The sequence below is a fragment of the Oncorhynchus mykiss genome, chromosome 20 (genome assembly GCF_057628025.1).
Source record: "Oncorhynchus mykiss isolate SJ-2025 chromosome 20, ASM5762802v1, whole genome shotgun sequence".
NCBI classification, from domain to species: Eukaryota; Metazoa; Chordata; class Actinopteri; order Salmoniformes; family Salmonidae; genus Oncorhynchus; species Oncorhynchus mykiss.
In genome coordinates this window covers 48,745,826-48,767,446 of record NC_143041.1, presented here as the reverse complement: position 1 = coordinate 48,767,446, position 21,621 = coordinate 48,745,826, and the positions used below count along the sequence as shown (strand labels likewise).

The following is a 21,621-nucleotide window of genomic DNA, read 5'->3' as shown; positions in this document are numbered from 1 at the left end:
ATTGATTTATCATGGTTATATTATTGATTTATATTATTGATTTATCATGGTTATATTATTGATTTATATTATTGATTTATCATGGTTATATTATTGATTTATATTATTGATTCATATTATTGATTTAGATGATTGATTTATAGTATTGATTTATATTATTGATTTATATTATTGATTTATCATGGTTATATTATTGATTTAGATTATTGATTTATAGTATTGATTTATATTATTGATTTATAGTATTGATTTATCATAGTTATATTATTGAATATTATTATATTATTGATTTATCATGGTTATATTATTGATTTATATTATTGATTTATATTATTGATTTATCATGGTTATATTATTGATTTATCATGGTTATATTATTGATTTATATTATTGATTTATATTATTGATTTATCATGGTTATATTATTGATTTATATTATTGATTCATATTATTGATTTATCATGGTTATATTATTGATTTATCATGGTTATATTATTGATTTATATTATTGATTCATATTATTGATTTATCATAGTTATATTATTGATTTATATTATTGATTCATATTATTGATTTATCATGGTTATATTATTGATTCATATTATTGATTTATATTATTGATTTATATTATTGATTCATATTATTGATTTATCATGGTTATATTATTGATTTATCATGGTTATATTATTGATTTATATTATTGATTCATATTATTGATTTATCATGGTTATATTATTGATTTATATTATTGATTCATATTATTGATTTATATTATTGATTCATATTATTGATTTATCATAGTTATATTATTGATTTATATTATTGATTCATATTATTGATTTATCATAGTTATATTATTGATTTATCATAGTTATATTATTGATTTATATTATTGATTCATATTATTGATTTATCATGGTTATATTATTGATTTATCATAGTTATATTATTGATTTATATTATTGATTCATATTATTGATTTATCATGGTTATATTATTGATTCATATTATTGATTTATCATAGTTATATTATTGATTTATATTATTGATTCATATTATTGATTTATCATGGTTATATTATTGATTTATATTATTGATTCATATTATTGATTTATCATGGTTATATTATTGATTTATATTATTGATTTATATTATTGATTTATATTATTGATTTATATTATTGATTTATCATGGTTATATTATTGATTTATATTATTGATTCATATTATTGATTTATCATGGTTATATTATTGATTTATCATAGTTATATTATTGATTTATATTATTGATTTATCATAGTTATATTATTGATTTATATTATTGATTTATCATGGTTATATTATTGATTTATATTATTGATTTATATTATTGATTTATATTATTGATTCATATTATTGATTTATCATGGTTATATTATTGATTTATATTATTGATTTATCATGGTTATATTATTGATTTATCATAGTTATATTATTGATTTATATTATTGATTTATCATGGTTATATTATTGATTTATATTATTGATTTATATTATTGATTTATATTATTGATTTATATTATTGATTTATCATGGTTATATTATTGATTTAGATTATTGATTTACATTATTGATTTATCATGGTTATATTATTGATTTATATTATTGATTTACATTATTGATTTATCATGGTTATATTATTGATTTATATTATTGATTTATATTATTGATTTATATTATTGATTCATATTATTGATTTATCATAGTTATATTATTGATTTATATTATTGATTTATATTATTGATTTATCATGGTTATATTATTGATTTATATTATTGATTTATATTATTGATTTATATTATTGATTCATATTATTGATTTATCATGGTTATATTATTGATTTATATTATTGATATATCATGGTTATATTATTGATTTATATTATTGATTTACATTATTGATTTATCATGGTTATATTATTGATTTATATTATTGATTTATCATGGTTATATTATTGATTTATATTATTGATTCATATTATTGATTTATCATGGTTATATTATTGATTTATCATGGTTATATTATTGATTTATATTATTGATTTATATTATTGATTTATATTATTGATTTATATTATTGATTTATATTATTGATTTATATTATTGATTTATCATGGTTATATTATTGATTTATATTATTGATTTATCATGGTTATATTATTGATTTATCATGGTTATATTATTGATTTATATTATTGATTTATCATGGTTATATTATTGATTTATATTATTGATTTATATTATTGATTCATATTATTGATTTATATTATTGATTTATATTATTGATTTATATTATTGATTTATCATGGTTATATTATTGATTTATATTATTGATTTATATTATTGATTTATATTATTGATTTATCATGGTTATATTATTGATTTATCATGGTTATATTATTGATTTATATTATTGATTTATATTATTGATTTATATTATTGATTTATCATGGTTATATTATTGATTTATCATAGTTATATTATTGATTTATCATGGTTATATTATTGATTTATATTATTGATTTATATTATTGATTTATATTATTGATTTATATTATTGATTTATCATGGTTATATTATTGATTTATCATGGTTATATTATTGATTTATATTATTGATTTATCATGGTTATATTATTGATTTATCATGGTTATATTATTGATTTATCATGGTTATATTATTGATTTATATTATTGATTCATATTATTGATTTATATTATTGATTTATCATGGTTATATTATTGATTTATCATGGTTATATTATTGATTTATATTATTGATTCATATTATTGATTTATCATGGTTATATTATTGATTTATATTATTGATTTACATTATTGATTTATCATAGTTATATTATTGATTTATATTATTGATTCATATTATTGATTTATCATAGTTATATTATTGATTTATATTATTGATTTATATTATTGATTTATATTATTGATTTATATTATTGATTTATATTATTGATTTATCATGGTTATATTATTGATTTATATTATTGATTTATATTATTGATTTATATTATTGATTTATCATGGTTATATTATTGATTTATATTATTGATTTATCATGGTTATATTATTGATTTATATTATTGATTTATCATGGTTATATTATTGATTTATATTATTGATTTATATTATTGATTTATCATGGTTATATTATTGATTTATATTATTGATTCATATTATTGATTTATATTATTGATTTATATTATTGATTTATATTATTGATTTATATTATTGATTTATTATAGTTATATTATTGATTTATAATATTGATTTATATTATTGATTTATCATGGTTATATTATTGATTTATCATGGTTATATTATTGATTTATATTATTGATTTATCATGGTTATATTATTGATTTATCATGGTTATATTATTGATTTATCATGGTTATATTATTGATTTATATTATTGATTTATCATGGTTATATTATTGATTTATCATGGTTATATTATTGATTTATATTATTGATTTATCATGGTTATATTATTGATTTATCATGGTTATATTATTGATTTATCATGGTTATATTATTGATTTATATTATTGATTTATCATGGTTATATTATTGATTTATCATGGTTATATTATTGATTTATCATAGTTATATTATTGATTTATATTATTGATTTATCATGGTTATATTATTGATTTATATTATTGATTTATCATAGTTATATTATTGATTTATATTATTGATTTATCATGGTTATATTATTGATTTATATTATTGATTTATATTATTGATTTATCATGGTTATATTATTGATTTATCATGGTTATATTATTGATTTATATTATTGATTCATATTATTGATTTATCATGGTTATATTATTGATTTATCATGGTTATATTATTGATTTATATTATTGATTCATATTATTGATTTATCATGGTTATATTATTGATTTATATTATTGATTTACATTATTGATTTATCATAGTTATATTATTGATTTATATTATTGATTCATATTATTGATTTATCATAGTTATATTATTGATTTATATTATTGATTTATCATAGTTATATTATTGATTTATATTATTGATTTATATTATTGATTTATATTATTGATTTATATTATTGATTTATATTATTGATTTATCATGGTTATATTATTGATTTATATTATTGATTTATTATAGTTATATTATTGATTTATATTATTGATTTATATTATTGATTTATCATGGTTATATTATTGATATATCATGGTTATATTATTGATTTATCATGGTAATACTATTGGTGTTTGAGGATGAGTGTGTGTCCTCACTGTCTCTGCTTCTCTTCATTTTCACCCTGGTGTCTAGTCAGTTTCCTTTACCTTAGCTACTCCATTACTTTCATTGAGCTTCCTTTTATCTACAATATGTTAGCCTGTTAAGTGTTGACTACTGTATGTGTGTGTGACTGTTTGTTGATCTGTGAGTGTGTGTGGGTACTGTAGGTGGGATGTAAGTTGCCTCAACTTCTGGTTCTCTTTATGTCTCCTCCTTCTCCCTCCGGCCACACCCTCCCTTCTCCCACTCCTCCCCCTCCTCCTCCCTCTGGCAACACCCTTCCTCCTCCTCCCTCCGGCCACACCCTTCCTCCTCCTCCCTCCTGCCACACTCTTCCTCCTCCTCCCTCCGGTAACACCCTTCCTCCCCTTCCCTCCGGCCACACCCTTCCTCCCCTTCCCTCCGGCCACACCCTTCCTCCTCCTCCCTCCGGCCACACCCTCCCTTCTCCCACTCCTCCCACTCCCCCCCCCCCCCCCCCACCCCCCGTCCTACCTGCGTCTCAGGAGGAACTGGTTCTAGCTGCTCTGAGGATAGAGGCTCTGCAGGTAGCCAAACACATCTCAGACAGCCCCTCCCTCTCCACTGTCACCCCCCAGGTACTGAGCTGAACCAGCCTGCACCTGTACCTGCTCACCGTGTGTGTGTGTGTGTCGATGTATGTGTGACTGTGAGAGCAGCATGAGCGTGTCTCAGCCTGCCCCCCCCCCCCCATTTTAGTCACACCATTGTGTGAGCCCATGGCCGTTACTCAACAATAACAATAATTGCTGTTGCCTCTCCCTGTATTTCCCCACGTAACATCTCTAACACGGCTTGTAGCCCCTGACCTGTGACCCCTAACCCCTGAATTCCAATCACCAGCTTTCCTGAATCAATCAGCAGAAAAGAGCGCTGGGCCTTTTCTCTCCTTTGTAATCAAACCCATCCATGCATGTTGCCTGTTGGCCTGATCAGGAAAGGCTTCGATAAACACGAAGGTGACTTGGGATATGGTTGACTTCATCTGGGTCAGTCACCATCTGAAAACTCCACGTTATCCTCATTCCTAGGGTTGCACAATTCCGGTAAAATTTCAAGGTTTTCCAAGAATCCTGTTTGGAGGAATCGGGATTTCCACCTGCTTATTCTAGCTTTATTCCGGGACTCTTCCAACACTGATTTCTGGAAAACTTGGGAATTTTAGTGAAAGCTACTGGAATTTTGCAAAACCTACTCATCAATCTGTAGTCATTCCTCAATCAAATGGGAGTCATTTTTTTATGATGATATACTGTTGTTTTTCTGGTAAATAACAACAACTAACAACAACACTGATGAACACAACAGTGTCACGCCAGATGTGCTGAAAGTGAGGTCTGTTGGGTAGGTTTCCTCAAGTGTCAACACATAACCTCATTTCAGGTTGAATGTCCGCAGAAAGAAGGTTCATTGACGCCTGGTTGAAGGTTTGGAGAAGGTGCGAGATTTCACAACTTGATTTTTAGATGTTTCATCACCCTGAAAGTAATCTACAGTCCACCTCTGGTCTCTTGGACTTCCCACCCCTATGGGAAGTCAGTTCCCGCTCAGCCCAGTCCAAGCTCTTCTCTGTCCTGGCACCACAATGGTGGAACCAGCTTCCCCCTGATGCTAGGACAGCAGAGTCCCTGCCCATCTTCCCCCTGATGCAAGGACAGCAGAGTCCCTGTCCATCTTCCCCCTGATGCTAGGACAGCAGAGTCCCTGTCCATCTTCCCCCTGACGCAAGGACAGCAGAGTCCCTGTCCATCTTCCCCCTGATGCTAGGACACCAGAGTCCCTGTCCATCTTCCCCCTGATGCTAGGACACCAGAGTCCCTTCCCATCTTCCCCCCTGAAGCTAGGACAGCAGAGTCTTCCCGAAAGGACCTGAAACCCTACCTCTGTCTATTCCCATGTCTCTTCCCCACTCCTCTTCCTCCTCTTCCTCCCATCTCGTCTCTGTCTCACGCTGTCTGATGTTTCCCCACTCCACAGTCCCTCCTCAAGAAGCCCAGCAGGTGGAATCTCTTCAGTTCACCCAAAGTAAGAGGAGAAATGTCACCCCCTAGTAACTGTTCTCCTCCTGACCAGTCACCCCCTAGTAACTGTTCTCCTACTGCCCAGTCACCCCCTAGTAACTGTTCTCCTCCTGACCAGTCACCCCCTAGTAACTGTTCTCCTACTGACCTGTTACCCCTCACCCCCTGACCAGTCACCCCCTAGTAACTGTTCTCCTACTGACCTGTTACCCCTCACCCCCTGACCAGTCACCCCCTAGTAACTGTTCTCCTACTGACCAGTCATCCCCTAGTAACTGTTCTCCTACTGACCAGTCACCCCCTAGTAACTGTTCTCCTACTGACCTGTTACCCCTCACCCCCTGACCAGTCACCCCCTAGTAACTGTTCTCCTACTGACCAGTCATCCCCTAGTAACTGTTCTCCTACTGACCAGTCACCCCCTAGTAACTGTTCTCCTACTGACCTGTTACCCCTCACCCCCTGACCAGTCACCCCCTAGTAACTGTTCTCCTACTGACCAGTCATCCCCTAGTAACTGTTCTCCTACTGACCAGTCACCCCCTAGTAACTGTTCTCCTACTGACCAGTCACCCCCTAGTAACTGTTCTCCTACTGCCCAGTCACCCCCTAGTAACTGTTCTCCTACTGCCCATCACCCCCTAGTAACTGTTCTCCTACTGCCCATCACCCCCTAGTAACTGTTCTCCTACTGCCCAGTCACCCCCTAGTAACTGTTCTCCTACTGCCCAGTCACCCCCTAGTAACTGTTCTCCTACTGCCCAGTCACCCCCTAGTAACTGTTCTCCTACTGACCAGTCACCCCCTAGTAACTGTTCTCCTACTGACCAGTCACCCCCTAGTAACTGTTCTCCTACTGACCAGTCACCCCCTAGTAACTGTTCTCCTACTGCCCATCACCCCCTAGTAATTGTTCTCCTACTGCCCATCACCCCCTAGTAACTGTTCTCCTACTGCCCAGTCACCCCCTAGTAACTGTTCTCCTACTGCCCAGTCACCCCCTAGTAACTGTTCTCCTACTGCCCAGTCACCCCCTAGTAACTGTTCTCCTACTGACCAGTCACCCCCTAGTAACTGTTCTCCTACTGCCCAGTCACCCCCTAGTAACTGTTCTCCTACTGCCCAGTCACCCCCTAGTAACTGTTCTCTTACTGACCAGTCACCCCCTAGTAACTGTTCTCCTACTGCCCAGTCACCCCCTAGTAACTGTTCTCCTACTGCCCAGTCACCCCCTAGTAACTGTTCTCCTACTGACCAGTCACCCCCTAGTAACTGTTCTCCTACTGCCCAGTCACCCCCTAGTAACTGTTCTCCTACTGACCAGTCACCCCCTAGTAACTGTTCTCCTCCTGACCAGTCACCCCCTAGTAACTGTTCTCCTACTGACCAGTCACCCCCTAGTAACTGTTCTCCTACTGCCCAGTCACCCCCTAGTAACTGTTCTCCTACTGCCCAGTCACCCCCTAGTAACTGTTCTCCTACTGACCTGTTACCCCTCACCCCCTGACCAGTCACCACCTAGTAACTTTTCTCCTACTGACCAGTCACCCCCTAGTAACTGTTCTCCTACTGACCTGTTACCCCTCACCCCCTGCCCAGTCACCCCCTAGTAACTGTTCTCCTACTGCCCAGTCACCCCCTAGTAACTGTTCTCCTACTGCCCATCACCCCCTCACCCCCTGACCAGTCACCCCCTAGTAACTGTTCTCCTACTGACCAGTCACCCCCTAGTAACTGTTCTCCTACTGACCAGTCACCCCCTAGTAACTGTTCTCCTACTGACCAGTCACCCCCTAGTAACTGTTTTCCTACTGACCTGTTACCCCCTAGTAACTGTTCTCCTACTGACCTGTTACCCCTCACCCCCTGACCAGTCACCCCCTAGTAACTGTTCCCCCAATGCCCTAATCCAACTAAAGACAGAACTAGATCCCATCCACTTCATATCTATAAGGTCTTGGAACATGGACTCAATCTCTCTCTCTCTCCATATCTCTCTCCATTTCTCTCTCATCTCTCTCTCAATCTCTCTCTCTCTCTCTCTCTCTCTCTCTCTCCATTTCCATCTCCATCTCTCTCTCCCTCTCTCTCTCTCTCTCTCTCTCTCTCCATCTCCATCTCTCTCTCTCTCTCTTTCTCTCCATCTCTCTCTCTCTCTCCCCATCTCCCTCTCTCCCTCCTCTCCCTCTCTCTCTCTCTCTCTCTCTCTCTCTCTCTCTCTCTCTCTCTCTCTCTCTCTCCCCATCTCCCTCTCTCCCTCTCCCTCTCTCTCTCTCTCTCTCTCTCTCTCTCTCTTTCTCTCTCCCTCTCTCTCTCTCTCTCTCTCTCTCTTTCTCTCCCTCTCCCTCTCTCTCTCTCTTCATCAATATCTTCTCTTCTCTGCTGTTCTGTTGTTCCCATTCCAATCCTCCGTTGCTAATGTGTCTGGTTTGTTATTGTCTGAAGGTTTACCTCTATGTAAAGTATATTAGGTAGAGGGAGGGAGGGAGGGAGGGAGGGAGGGAGGGGGTAGAGGAAGGGAGGGAGAATGGGAGGGAGGGAGGTAGAGGGAGGGAGGGAGGGAGGTAGGTAGGTAGAGGGAGAGAAGTTGAGGGAGGGAGGGAGGGAGGTAGGTAGAGGAGAGAAGTAGAGGGAGGTAGGTAGAGGGAGGGAGGGAGGGACGGAGGGAGGGAGGGAGGGAGGGAGGGGGAGAGAAGTAGAGGGAGCGAGGGAGGGAGGTAGGTAGGTAGAGGGAGAGAAGTAGAGGGAGGGAGGAGGGAGGTAGGTAGAGGGAGGTAGAGGAAGGGAGGGAGAGTGGGAGGGAGGGAGGGAGGGAGGGCGGGAGGAGGGAGGGAGGGAGGGAGGGAGGGAGGGAGGGAGGGGGTAGAGGGAGGGAGGATAAAACAGTAAAGTATCTTACCTGGCAGAACAAAGCTTTATGTCAGTAACGACTTGGACCAGAGCCCTGTATAGTGCACTACTTTAGACCAGAGCCCTGTATAGTGCACTACTTTAGACCAGAGCCCTGTATAGTGCACTACTTTAGACCAGAGCCCTGTATAGTGCACTACTTTAGACCAGAGACCTGTATAGTGCACTACTTTAGACCAGAGCCCTGTATAGTGCACTACTTTAGACCAGAGACCTGTATAGTGCACTACTTTAGACCAGAGACCTGTAGAGTGCACTACTTTAGACCAGAGCCCTGTATAGTGCACTACTTTAGACCAGAGCCAGGTATAGTGCACTACTTTAGACCAGAGACCTGTATAGTGCACTACTTTAGACCAGAGCCCTGTATAGTGCACTACTTTAGACCAGAGCCCTGTATAGTGCACTTCTTTAGACCAGAGCCCTGTATAGTGCACTACTTTAGACCAGAGCCCTGTATAGTGCACTACTTTAGACCAGAGCCCTGTATAGTGCACTACTTTAGACCAGAGCCCTGTATAGTGCACTACTTTAGACCAGAGCCCTGTATAGTGCACTACTTTAGACCAGAGCCCTATATAGTGCACTACTTTAGACCAGAGCCCTGTATAGTGCACTACTTTAGACCAGAGCCCTGTATAGTGCACTACTTTAGACCAGAGCCCTGTATAGTGCACTACTTTAGACCAGAGCCCTGTATAGTGCACTACTTTAGACCAGAGCCCTGTATAGTGCACTACTTTAGACCAGAGCCCTATATAGTGCACTACTTTAGACCAGAGCCCTGTATAGTGCACTACTTTAGACCAGAGCCCTATATAGTGCACTACTTTAGACCAGAGCCCTGTATAGTGCACTACTTTAGACCAGAGCCCTGTATAGTGCACTACTTTAGACCAGAGCCCAGTATAGTGCACTACTTTAGACCAGAGACCTGTATAGTGCACTACCGTTCAAAAGTTTGGGGTCACTTAGAAGTGTCCTTGTTTTTGAAAGAAAAGCTATTTTTTGTCCATTTAAAATAACATCAGATTGATCAGAAATACAGTGTAGACATTGTTAATGTTGTGAATGACTATTGTAGCTGAAAATGGCAGATTTTTTTAAATGGAATATCTACATAGGCAGACAGAGGCCCATTATCAGCAACCATCACTCCTGTGTTCCAATGGCACGTTGTGTTAGCTAATCCAAGTTGATCATTTTAAAAAGGCTAATTGATCATTAGAAAACCCTTTTGTAATTATGTTAGCACAGCTGAAAACTGTTCTGATTTAAAGAAGCAATAAAATGGACAGGTAGAACTCTCTATATTAGTGGGGCTATAAATCTCCTACACCCCCATGAGGCCCCAATTCAATCAACTCATCCTCTCATCCCCCATAGAGAGGATTAAACCATTTACGTTTTTTTGTGGGGTTGGGGGGGGGGGGGGTCAATAAAGTTAGTAGGTAGTCTAGTGGAAGCCTTAGGCCTTAGGAAATATGCATATGCATATATTAGCACCTGGGACAGAGTAGCAGGCAGTTTACTCTGGGCACCTTATTCATCCAAGCTACTCAATACTGCCCCCCAGTCACCAAGAAGTTAAGTGCATTAGATGACATGTGTTTTCCTGTTTCGATGCAGGTGCATGATGAAGGTCCATTCTAAATCAAAACAAGATTCACACATATATTATTTAGTCTATGTAAAGACAAGATTAAATCAAGAATATTCTAATGGGTGACAATATTGTCCTGTGAATGATGCCTTTTTTTTGTTGCAACTTTTTTCAAATCTCACGTAACCTAGCCCATAGGTCTATATATTTTTCGATAAGGTTTGTATCACAATTAACATATTATTATATATATTTTTTACCAGGTAAGTTGACTGAGAACACGTTCTCATTTGCAGCAACGACCTGGGGAATAGTTACAAGGGAGAGGAGGGGGATGAATGAGTCAATTGAAAACTGGGGATTATTTGGTGACCGTGATGGTGTGAGGGCCAGATTGGGAATTTAGCCGGGACACCAGGTTTAACACCCCTACTCTTACAATAAGTGCCATGGGATCTTTAATGACCTCAGAGAGTCAGGACACCAGGGTTAACACCTCTACACTTACGATAAGTGCCATGGGATCTTTAATGACCTCAGAGAGTCAGGATACCCGTTTAACGTCCCATCCGAAAGACGGCACCCTACACAGGGCAGTGTGCCCAATCACTGCCCTGGGGCATTGGTATATTTTTTCTAGACCAGAGGAAAGAGTGCCTCCTACTGGCTCTCCAACACCACTTCCAGCAGCATCTGGTCTCCCATCCAGGAACTGACCAGGACCAACCCTGCTTAGCTTCAGAAGCAAGCCAGCAGTGGTATGCAGGGTGGTATGCTGCTGGTATGCAGGGTGGTATGCTGCTGTTTGCAGGGTGGTATGCAGGGTGGTATGCTGCTGGTTGCAGGGTGGTATGCTGCTGGTTGCAGGGTGGTATGCTGCTGGTTGCAGAGTGGTATGCTGCTGGTTGCAGGGTGGTATGCAGGGTGGTATGCTGCTGGTTGCAGGGTGGTATGCTGCTGGTATGCAGGGTGGTATGCTGCTGGTTGATGCTTCTTCTTAATAAAATATACACATTAATCCGCTTTACAAGGGATGTAGAGCCTAACTACATACGCAGTGCGTGAGTTTCAAATGCCTCAAAGATAATTTTCACCACTAAAAACAAAATCTACTTTATAATTAAAGCCTTACATACATACAATCTTCACTTACAATATGCGCCTCGGAATTCTATAAGGACCCGCGCAGTTGCTTCCCAAATGTGTCTGTCTTCACTTGTAGCCTGTGAGATTACTTAACAGGCATTGGCTAATAGGAGCTGAGATATCTGAGAGCCATATAGCCATATGAGTGAGAGGTGCTTCGGAGCACGCAGCCGGGAGAAGGGAATTATAAATCAAATCAAATCAAATTTTATTTGTCACATACACATGGTTAGCAGATGTTAATGCGAGTGTAGCGAAATGCTTGTGCTTCTAGTTCCGACAATGCAGTAATAACCAACAAGTAATCTGGCTAACAATTCCAAAACTACTACCTTATAGACACAAGTGTAAGGGGATAAAGAATATGTACATAAAGATGTATGAATGAGTGATGGTACAGAGAGGCATAGGCAAGATACAGTAGATGGTATTGAGTGCAGTATATACATATGAGATGAGTATATAAACAAAGTGGCATAGTTAAAGTGGCTAGTGATACATGTATTACATAAAGATGCAGTCGATGATATAGAGTACAGTATATACGTATGCATATGAGATTAATAATGTAGGGTATGTAAACATTATATTAGGTAGCATTGTTTAAAGTGGCTAGTGATATATTTTACATAATTTCCCATCAATTCCCATTATTAAAGTGGCTGGAGTTGAGTCAGTGTGTTGGCAGGAGCCACTCAATGTTACTGGTGGCTGTAACAGTCTGATGGCCTTGAGATAGAAGCTGTTTTTCAGTCTCTCGGTCCCAGCTTTGATGCACCTGTACTGACCTCGCCTTCTGGATGATAGCGGGGTGAACAGGCAGTGGCTCGGGTGGTTGTTGTCCTTGATGATCTTTATGGCCTTCCTGTGACATCGGGTGGTGTAGGTGTCCTGGAGGGCAGGTAGTTTGCCCCCTGTCCCATTGATGTGGATAGGGGGGTGTTCCCTCTGCTGTTTCCTGAAGTCCACAATCATCTCCTTAGTTTTGTTGACGTTGAGTGTTAGGTTATTTTCCTGACACCACACTCCGAGGGCCCTCACCTCCTCCCTGTAGGCCGTCTCGTCGTTGTTGGTAATCAAGCCTACCACTGTTTTGTCGTCCGCAAACTTGATGATTGAGTTGGAGGCGTGCGTGGTCACGCAGTCATGGGTGAACAGGGAGTACAGGAGAGGGCTCAGAACGCACCCTTGTGGGGCCCCAGTGTTGAGGATCAGCGGGGTGGAAATGTTGTTGCCTACCCTCACCACCTGGGGGCGGTCCGTCAGGAAGTCCAGTACCCAGTTGCACAGGGCGGGGTCGAGACCCAGGGTCTCAAGCTTGATGACGAGCTTGGAGGGCACTATGGTGTTAAATGCCGAGCTGTAGTCGATGAACAGCATTCTCACATAGGTATTCCTCTTGTCCAGATGGGTTAGGGCAGTGTGCAGTGTGGTTGAGATTGCATCGTCTGTGGACCTATTTGGGCGGTAAGCAAATTGTAGTGGGTCTAGGGTGTCAGGTAGGGTGGAGGTGATATGGTCCTTGACTAGTCTCTCAAAGCACTTCATGATGACGGAAGTGAGTGCTACGGGGCGGTAGTCGTTTAGCTCAGTTAACTTAGCTTTCTTGGGAACAGGAACAATGGTGGCCCTCTTGAAGCATGTGGGAACAACAGACTGGGATAGGGATTGATTGAATATGTCCGTAAACACACCAGCCAGCTGGTCTGCGCATGCTCTGAGGGCGCGGCTGGGGATGCCGTCTGGGCCTGCAGCCTTGCGAGGGTTGACACGTTTAAATGTTTTCCTCACGTCGGCTGCAGTGAAGGAGAGTCCGCATGTTTTAGTTGCGGGCCGTGTCAGTGGCACTGTATTGTCCTCAAAGCGGGCAAAAAAGTAATTTAGTCTGCCTGGGAGCAAGACATCCTGGTCCGTGACAGGGCTGTTTTTATTTTTGTAATCCGTGATTGACTGTAGACCCTGCCACATACCTCTTGTGTCTGAGCTGTTGAATTGAGATTTTGTCTCTATACTGACGCTTAGCTTGTTTGATTGCCTTGCGGAGGGAATAGTTACATTATTTGTATTCGGTCATGTTTCCGGTCACCTTGCCCTGATTAAAAGCAGTGGTTCGGGCTTTCAGTTTCACACGAATGCTGCCGTCAATCCACAGTTTCTGGTTTGGGAATGTTTTAATCGTTGCTATGGGAACGACATCTTCAACGCACGTTCTAATGAACTCGCTCACCGAATCAGCGTATTCGTCAATGTTGTTGTCTGACTGAATTATAATTATTATATTCAGCCCAAGGCACAATGGCCACTGGGTGCAAAAGGCATGGATTATTTTTTTAGGTGGCATTGCAGCCACACTAAGGGGATGCTGCTGAGAAATTCAGGGCATTATCAAGTGCTTGTCAAATTGTGAATGAGAGACTGATGATGTGTGTGCAGCCTGCTCAAAAAAACAAAACAGAGCTCATGCCTGTCATGTTACTTTTTTCAAATCATCATTAGAGTCATGCAGCCTAACCATGTATTAAAAATCAACACATATTACCCAACGTATTACCCAACATATTACCCAACGTATTACCCAACGTATTACCCAACGTATTACCCAACGTATTACCCAACATATTACCCAAAACGCTCAACACAGAATATCCGCACTCTCTCAAATCATTTGTAGAAAATATCCTTTCGATTTTATTCAGCTTTGTTCAATTGTATTCTTCATACTGTAAAATAATGCCACGGAATTATAAGCTAATCTTGTCTGCTAAATGAACTAGTGCAGCCCACAGCCATGTGGCACAGTCAGATCAGGGCCTAACATCAGGACAACTCAGAGTATGTAGCCCACAGCCATGTGGCACAGCCAGATCAGGACCTAACATAAGGACAACTCAGAGTATGTTATTCTGTTCTTCTGAAATAGACTACATTTTCTTCATATCATAATGTTTATTTAGACCTGTCTAAAATAAATGGATTTATTGTGATGGTGTAGGATATATTATATGGATTTATTATACTTTTTAAAATGTAGATGTTCCAAAGGTCTGCATATCAGTGGCTTGTAGGCTGTGTGTGGAAGCCAGGAGATGCTAACTGTGTTTATGTTAATTAACAGTCAATTACCGGTTGACCGGCACAACCCTAGCTGCTACCCTATTCCTATCCCTCCCCCAGCAATACTGCCTCTTTCCCTTGCCTGGACCCAATCACAGCCAAGCTGTTGCAGCTTCAGCCAATCACAGGGCCACAGCTCTGGGATTGACGATTGCTTATGTTGCTACCAGCTGCCCAAACCTCCAGGAGCATCATTGCAGGGAAAAATCTAAGAGGGATCCTTGGGACGTCTAACTCTGATGTAACCCCATTGAAGTTCACATTTCAAATAGTTAAAGTAAGGGTTAGGTAAAGGTTATGGTTAACGTTAAGGTTAAGTTTATGGTAGGGTGTAGGGTAGGGTTAGGTGTAGGGTAGGGTAGGGGCTAGGTAAAGGTTATGGTTAACGTTAAGGTTAAGTTTAGGGTAGGGGTTATGGTTAGGTGTAGGGTAGGGTAGGGGCTAGGTAAAGGTTATGGTTAACGTTAAGGTTAAGTTTAAGGGTTACGGTTAAGTGTGGGGTAGGGTAGGGGTTAGGTAAAGGTTATGGTTAACGTTAAGGTTAAGTTTAGGGTAGGGGTTACGGTTAGGTGTAGGGTAGGGTAGGGGCTAGGTAAAGGTTATGGTTAACGTTAAGGTTAAGTTTAGGGTAGGGGTTACGGTTAGGTGTAGGGTAGGGTAGGGGCTAGGTAAAGGTTATGGTTAACGTTAAGGTTAAGTTTAGCGGTTACGGTTAAGTGTGGGGTAGGGTAGGGGTTAGGTAAAGGTTATGGTTAACGTTAAGGTTAAGTTTAGGGTAGGGGTTACGGTTAGGTGTAGGGTAGGGTAGGGGCTAGGTAAAGGTTATGGTAGGGGTTAAGGTTAGGGTAGAGGTTACGGTTAGGTGTAGGGTAGGGTAGGGGTTAGGTAAAGGTTATGGTTAACGTTAAGGTTAAGGTTAGGGTAGGGGTTACGGTTAGGTGTAGGGTAGGGTAGGGGTTAGGTAAAGGTTATGGTCAAGGTTACGGTTAAGTGTAGGGTAGGGGTTACGGTTAGGAGTAGGGTAGGGTAGGGGTTAGGTAAAGGTTATGGTAGGGGTTAAGGTTAGGTTTAGAGTAGGGTAGGGGTTACGGTTAAGTGAAGGGTAGGGTAGGGGTTACGGTTAGGTGTATGGTAGGGTAGGGTAGGGGTTAGTTAAAGGTTATGGTAGGGGTTAAGGTTAGGTTTAGAGTAGAGTAGAGGTTAGGCAAAGGTTAGGGTAGGGGTAAGGTTAGGTTTAGAGTAGGGAAGTCCCAAGGATCCCACTTTGTAGCTACCATCATTGCAGAGGCTGCCTCATTTTGCATATAGAGTTTGGCTGTGGTGTGGGGGCATCTTTCTGATCCAATACGATGCTACATAGGGGTTTGGTTTAGTTCAGGATCCTATAAAGAGTGTATTATGTTGTCTTTAGGGTTTTAAATGCAGGTAACTTTCCCTGTTGTTGTTTTACAGGAAGGATTCCAGATGTCCTGCTCATTCCCTGCTGATTCCCAGCTGATTCCCTGCTGATTCCCTGCTGATTCCCTGCTCATTCCCTGCTGATTCCCTGCTGATTCCCTGCTGATTCCCTACTGATTCCCTGCTGATTCCCTGCTGATTCCCAGCTGATTCCCTGCTGATTCCGTGCTGATTCCCTGCTCATTCCCTGCTGATTCCCTGCTGATTCCCTGCTGATTCCCTGCTGATTCCCTGCTGATTCCCTGCTCATTCCCTTCTGATTCCCAGCTGATTCCCTGCTGATTGCCTGCTCATTCCCTGCTCATTCCCTGCTGATTCCGGAATCTTCCCACTGGGATTTTTGGAAAAACCTGGGGATTCTGGGAAAGCTACCAGAAACCACCATTAGATCAACCAGATACCTAATCAACTGTCTGTACCTGTCTCTCTCCCCCCTCCTCTTCCTCTTCCTCTTCCCTGACGCTTGACCTGGGCAGCAGAGAGACAGAGAAGTGATGTCATCAACAGTGGACAGGGACAGCATGGTGACCAAGAATTGCACCAGGACGGCGAGCTACGGAGACGGGGAGAGGGAGAGCCCCTACCTACCCAAAGACCTAGATTACTCTCTGGGCATCGCACGAGAAGAGGTGCCCCTCTACCCACACCACCCACACCACTCACTACTGTCAAATTCATATCCATTGTAGGAGTGTTACTGTGTTGGAGGAACAGGTTGACATTCAGTAGTAGTCATATTCATACGAATGTTTACCTTATACAGACAGATCCCTTCATAGTTTTTCTCCTGATGTGTACATGAACTGCACCTACTAAAGTTCTCCCTTCCTCCCTCTCAGATCGTGTCCAAGGAGAAGGAGGTCCTGGAGTGGCAGAGGAAGTACGAGGACAGTCGACAGGAAGTGCTGGAGATGAGGTGAGAGGATCAACTGTCAGTCAGTCACGTTACCTTGACAATGGTCAGTCACATTACCTTGACAACGGTCAGTCACGTTACCTTGAGAACAGCCAGTCACGTTACTATGACACCAGTCAGTCACGTTACTATGACAACAGTCAGGTTGGTGTAGAGCGGTGGTGGTGTCCATCTGGAGAGGAGAGCATACCCTCTTAGTAAAAAGGTTTCCAAAAGGGTTCTTCAACTGTCCCCATAAGATAACCCCTTTTTGTTCCAGGTAGAACCCCTTTTTGTTCCAGGTAGAACCCGTTTTTGTTCCAGGTAGAACCCCTTTTCTGTTCCAGGTAGAACCCTTTTTTGTTCCAGGTAGAACCCCTTTTTTGTTCCAGGTAGAACCCTTTTCTGTTCCAGATAGAACCCTTTTTTGTTCCAGGTATAACCCTTTTTTGTTCCATGCAGAACCCTTTTTTGTTCCAGGTAGAACCCTTTTTTGTTCCAGGTAGAACCCCCTTTCTGTTCCAGGTAGAAACTTTTTTTGTTCCAGGTAGAACCCTACTTTGTTCCAGGTAGATCCCTTTTAGGATCCATGTAGAACCCTCTGTGGAAATTGTTCTACATGGATCCCAAAACGGTTCTACCTGGAACCAAAAAGGGGTTCTTCAAAGGGTTCTCCTATGGGGACATCCAAAATAACCCTTTTAGGTTGTAGATATCCCAGTTTTTTTTTGTAAGAGTGTAGTTCAGATTAACTAGGGGACTTATTTCATTAGGCTGATTGGCCACAACGATAAGGAGGGTTAAGTAGCTAAGAGGGGAGGCAAGGCTACCACCCGCTTACCTCTCTATCCGACAACACTAAAACAAAGCTGTCTGAAAAAGACTAAACGCATGCGTCCTGAAGCATTGCAGAGCCTTCCTTCTGCTGCCCTCATCACACCCAAAACAAGCATTTAGGAGCCTTCCTTCTGCTGCCCTCATCACACCCAAAACAAGCATTTAGGAGCCTTCCTTCTGCTGCCCTCATCACACCCAAAACAAGCATTTAGGAGCCTTCCTTCTGCTGCCCTCATCACACCCAAAACAAGCATTTAGGAGCCTTCCTTCTGCTGCCCTCATCACACCCAAAACAAGCATTTAGGAGCCTTCCTTCTGCTGCCCTCATCACACCCAAAACAAGCATTTAGGAGCCTTCCTTCTGCTGCCCTCATCACACCCAAAACAAGCATTTAGGAGCCTTCCTTCTGCTGCCCTCATCACACCCAAAACAAGCATTTAGGAGCCTTCCTTCTGCTGCCCTCATCACACCCAAAACAAGCATTTAGGAGCCTTCCTTCTGCTGCCCTCATCACACCCAAAACAAGCATTTAGGAGCCTTCCTTCTGCTGCCCTCATCACACCCAAAACAAGCATTTAGGAGGCTTCCTGCTTCCCTCTTCTCACCCAAAACAAGCATTTAGGAGCCTTCCTTCTGCTGCCCTCATCACACCCAAAACAAGCATTTAGGAGCCTTCCTTCTGCTGCCCTCATCACACCCAAAACAAGCATTTAGGAGCCTTCCTTCTGCTGCCCTCATCACACCCAAAACAAGCATTTAGGAGCCTTCCTTCTGCTGCCCTCATCACACCCAAAACAAGCATTTAGGAGCCTTCCTTCTGCTGCCCTCATCACACCCAAAACAAGCATTTAGGAGCCTTCCTTCTGCTGCCCTCATCACACCCAAAACAAGCATTTAGGAGGCTTCCTGCTTCCCTCTTCTCACCCAAAACAAGCATTTAGGAGCCTTCCTTCTGCTGCCCTCATCACACCCAAAACAAGCATTTAGGAGCCTTCCTTCTGCTGCCCTCATCACACCCAAAACAAGCATTTAGGAGGCTTCCTGCTTCCCTCTTCTCACCCAAAACAAGCATTTAGGAGCCTTCCTTCTGCTGCCCTCATCTCACCCAAAACAAGCATTTAGGAGCCTTCCTTCTGCTGCCCTCATCACACCCAAAACAAGCATTTAGGAGCCTTCCTTCTGCTGCCCTCATCACACCCAAAACAAGCATTTAGGAGCCTTCCTTCTGCTGCCCTCATCACACCCAAAACAAGCATTTAGGAGCCTTCCTTCTGCTGCCCTCATCACACCCAAAACAAGCATTTAGGAGGCTTCCTGCTTCCCTCTTCTCACCCAAAACAAGCATTTAGGAGCCTTCCTTCTGCTGCCCTCATCACACCCAAAACAAGCATTTAGGAGCCTTCCTTCTGCTGCCCTCATCACACCCAAAACAAGCATTTAGGAGGCTTCCTGCTTCCCTCTTCTCACCCAAACAAGCATTTAGGAGCCTTCCTTCTGCTGCCCTCATCTCACCCAAAACAAGCATTTAGGAGCCTTCCTGCTGCCCTCATCTCACCCAAAACAAGCATTTAGGAGCCTTCCTTCTGCTGCCCTCATCTCACCCAAAACAAGCATTTAGGAGCCTTCCTTCTGCTGCCCTCATCTCACCCAAAACAAGCATTTAGGAGCCTTCCTGCTGCCCTCATCTCACCCAAAACAAGCATTTAGGAGCCTTCCTTCTATTGCCCTCATCTCACCCAAAACAAGCAGTGGAAGATTTTCGGATTTAAACAGATACCTGAAGAGGTCTTTAGTTGGCCTCGTCCATTGCCAGTGAACCCATGAGTTTACTAGTCAAATTGCAGTGGTGTAAAGGTGTAAAGGTGTAAAGGTGTAAAGGTGTAAAGGTGTAAAGGTGTAAAGTACTTAAGTAAAAATACTTTAAAGTACTACTTCATTTGTTTTTTGGAGGGTATGTGTACTTTACTAGTTATATTTTTGACAACTTTTACTCTACTACATTCCTAAAGAAAATAATAGTTTTTAGTACATACATTTATACTTTTTTCCCTGACCTTGTTTTTAAAAGAAATGCAAATCTATTGTCCATTTAAAATAACATCAAATTGATCAGAAATACAGCGTAGATATTGTTAATGTTGTGAATGACTGTTGTAGCTGGAAACGGCAGATTATTTGTAATGGGATATCTACAGAGGCGTACAGAGGTCCATTATCAGCAACCATCACTCCTGTGTTCCAATGGCACGTTGTGTTAGCTAATCCAATGTCCATTTGGAAGACCCATTTGTGACCAAGCTTTAACTTCCTGACCTATGTCGTGAGATGTTGCTTCAATATATCCACATAATTTTCATCCTCATGATGCCATCTATTTTGTGAAGTGCACCAGTCCCTCCTGCAGCAAAGCACCCCCACAACATAATGCTGCCACCCCCGTGCTTCACGGTTGGGATGGTGTCCTTCAACTTGCAAGCATCCCCCTTTTTCCTCCAAACATAACGATGGTCTTTATGGCCTAACAGTTCTATTTTGTTTCATCAAACCAGAGGACATTTCTCCAAAAAGTACGATCTTTGTCCCCATGTGCAGTTGCAAACCGTAGTCTGGCTTTTTTTTAAGGCGGTTTTGGAGCAGTGGCTTCTTCCTTGCTGAGCGGGCTTTCAGGTTATGTCTATATAGAACTCGTTCTACTGTGGATATAGATACTTTTGTACCTGTTTCCTCCAGCATCTTCACAAGGTCCTTTTCTGTTGTTCTGGGATTGATTTGCACCTTTTCGCACCAAAGTACGTTCATCTCCAGGAGACAGAACCCTTCTCCTTCCTGAGCGGTATGACGGCTGTGTGGTCCCATGGTGTTTATTGCTTGAACAGATGAACGTGGTACCTTCTGGCGTTTGCTCCCAAGGATGAACCAGACTCGTGGAGGTCTACAATGTTTTTCTCTGAGGACTTGGCTGATTTCTTTTGATTTCCCATGATGTCAAGCAAATAGGCACTGAGTTTGAAGGTAGGCCTTGAAATACATCCACAGGTAGACCTCCAATTGACTCAAATGATGTCAATTAGCCTATCAGAAGCTTCCATGACATCATTTTCTGGAATTTTACAAGCAGTTTAAATGCACAGTCAACTTAGTGTATGTAAACTTCTGACCCACTGGAATTGTGATACAGTGAATTATATGTGAAAAAATCTGTCTGTAAACAATTGTTGGAAAAATTACTTGTGTCATTGCACAACGTTGATGTCCTAACTGACTT

The 21,621-nt window shown here is 40.6% G+C and overlaps 1 protein-coding gene across 24 annotated transcripts in view; it reads left to right on the top strand.

The window, feature by feature from the left end:
- LOC110499508 (transforming acidic coiled-coil-containing protein 2) overlaps positions 1-21,621 on the top strand; it is a 157,445-nt gene that overhangs the window by 118,656 nt on the left and 17,168 nt on the right. For 10 of the 24 annotated variants that reach the window (XM_090213159.1, XM_090213155.1, XM_090213157.1 and 7 more), the window contains 4 exons: positions 4,857-4,949; positions 6,349-6,396; positions 17,100-17,252; positions 17,463-17,539. In XM_090213159.1, the coding sequence (XP_090069285.1) occupies positions 4,857-4,949; positions 6,349-6,396; positions 17,100-17,252; positions 17,463-17,539 (371 nt within the window). The remainder of the gene's footprint in view (positions 1-4,856; positions 4,950-6,348; positions 6,397-17,099; positions 17,253-17,462; positions 17,540-21,621) is intronic. The other 14 variants (XM_090213164.1, XM_090213162.1, XM_090213173.1 and 11 more) reach the window with 3 other exon arrangements.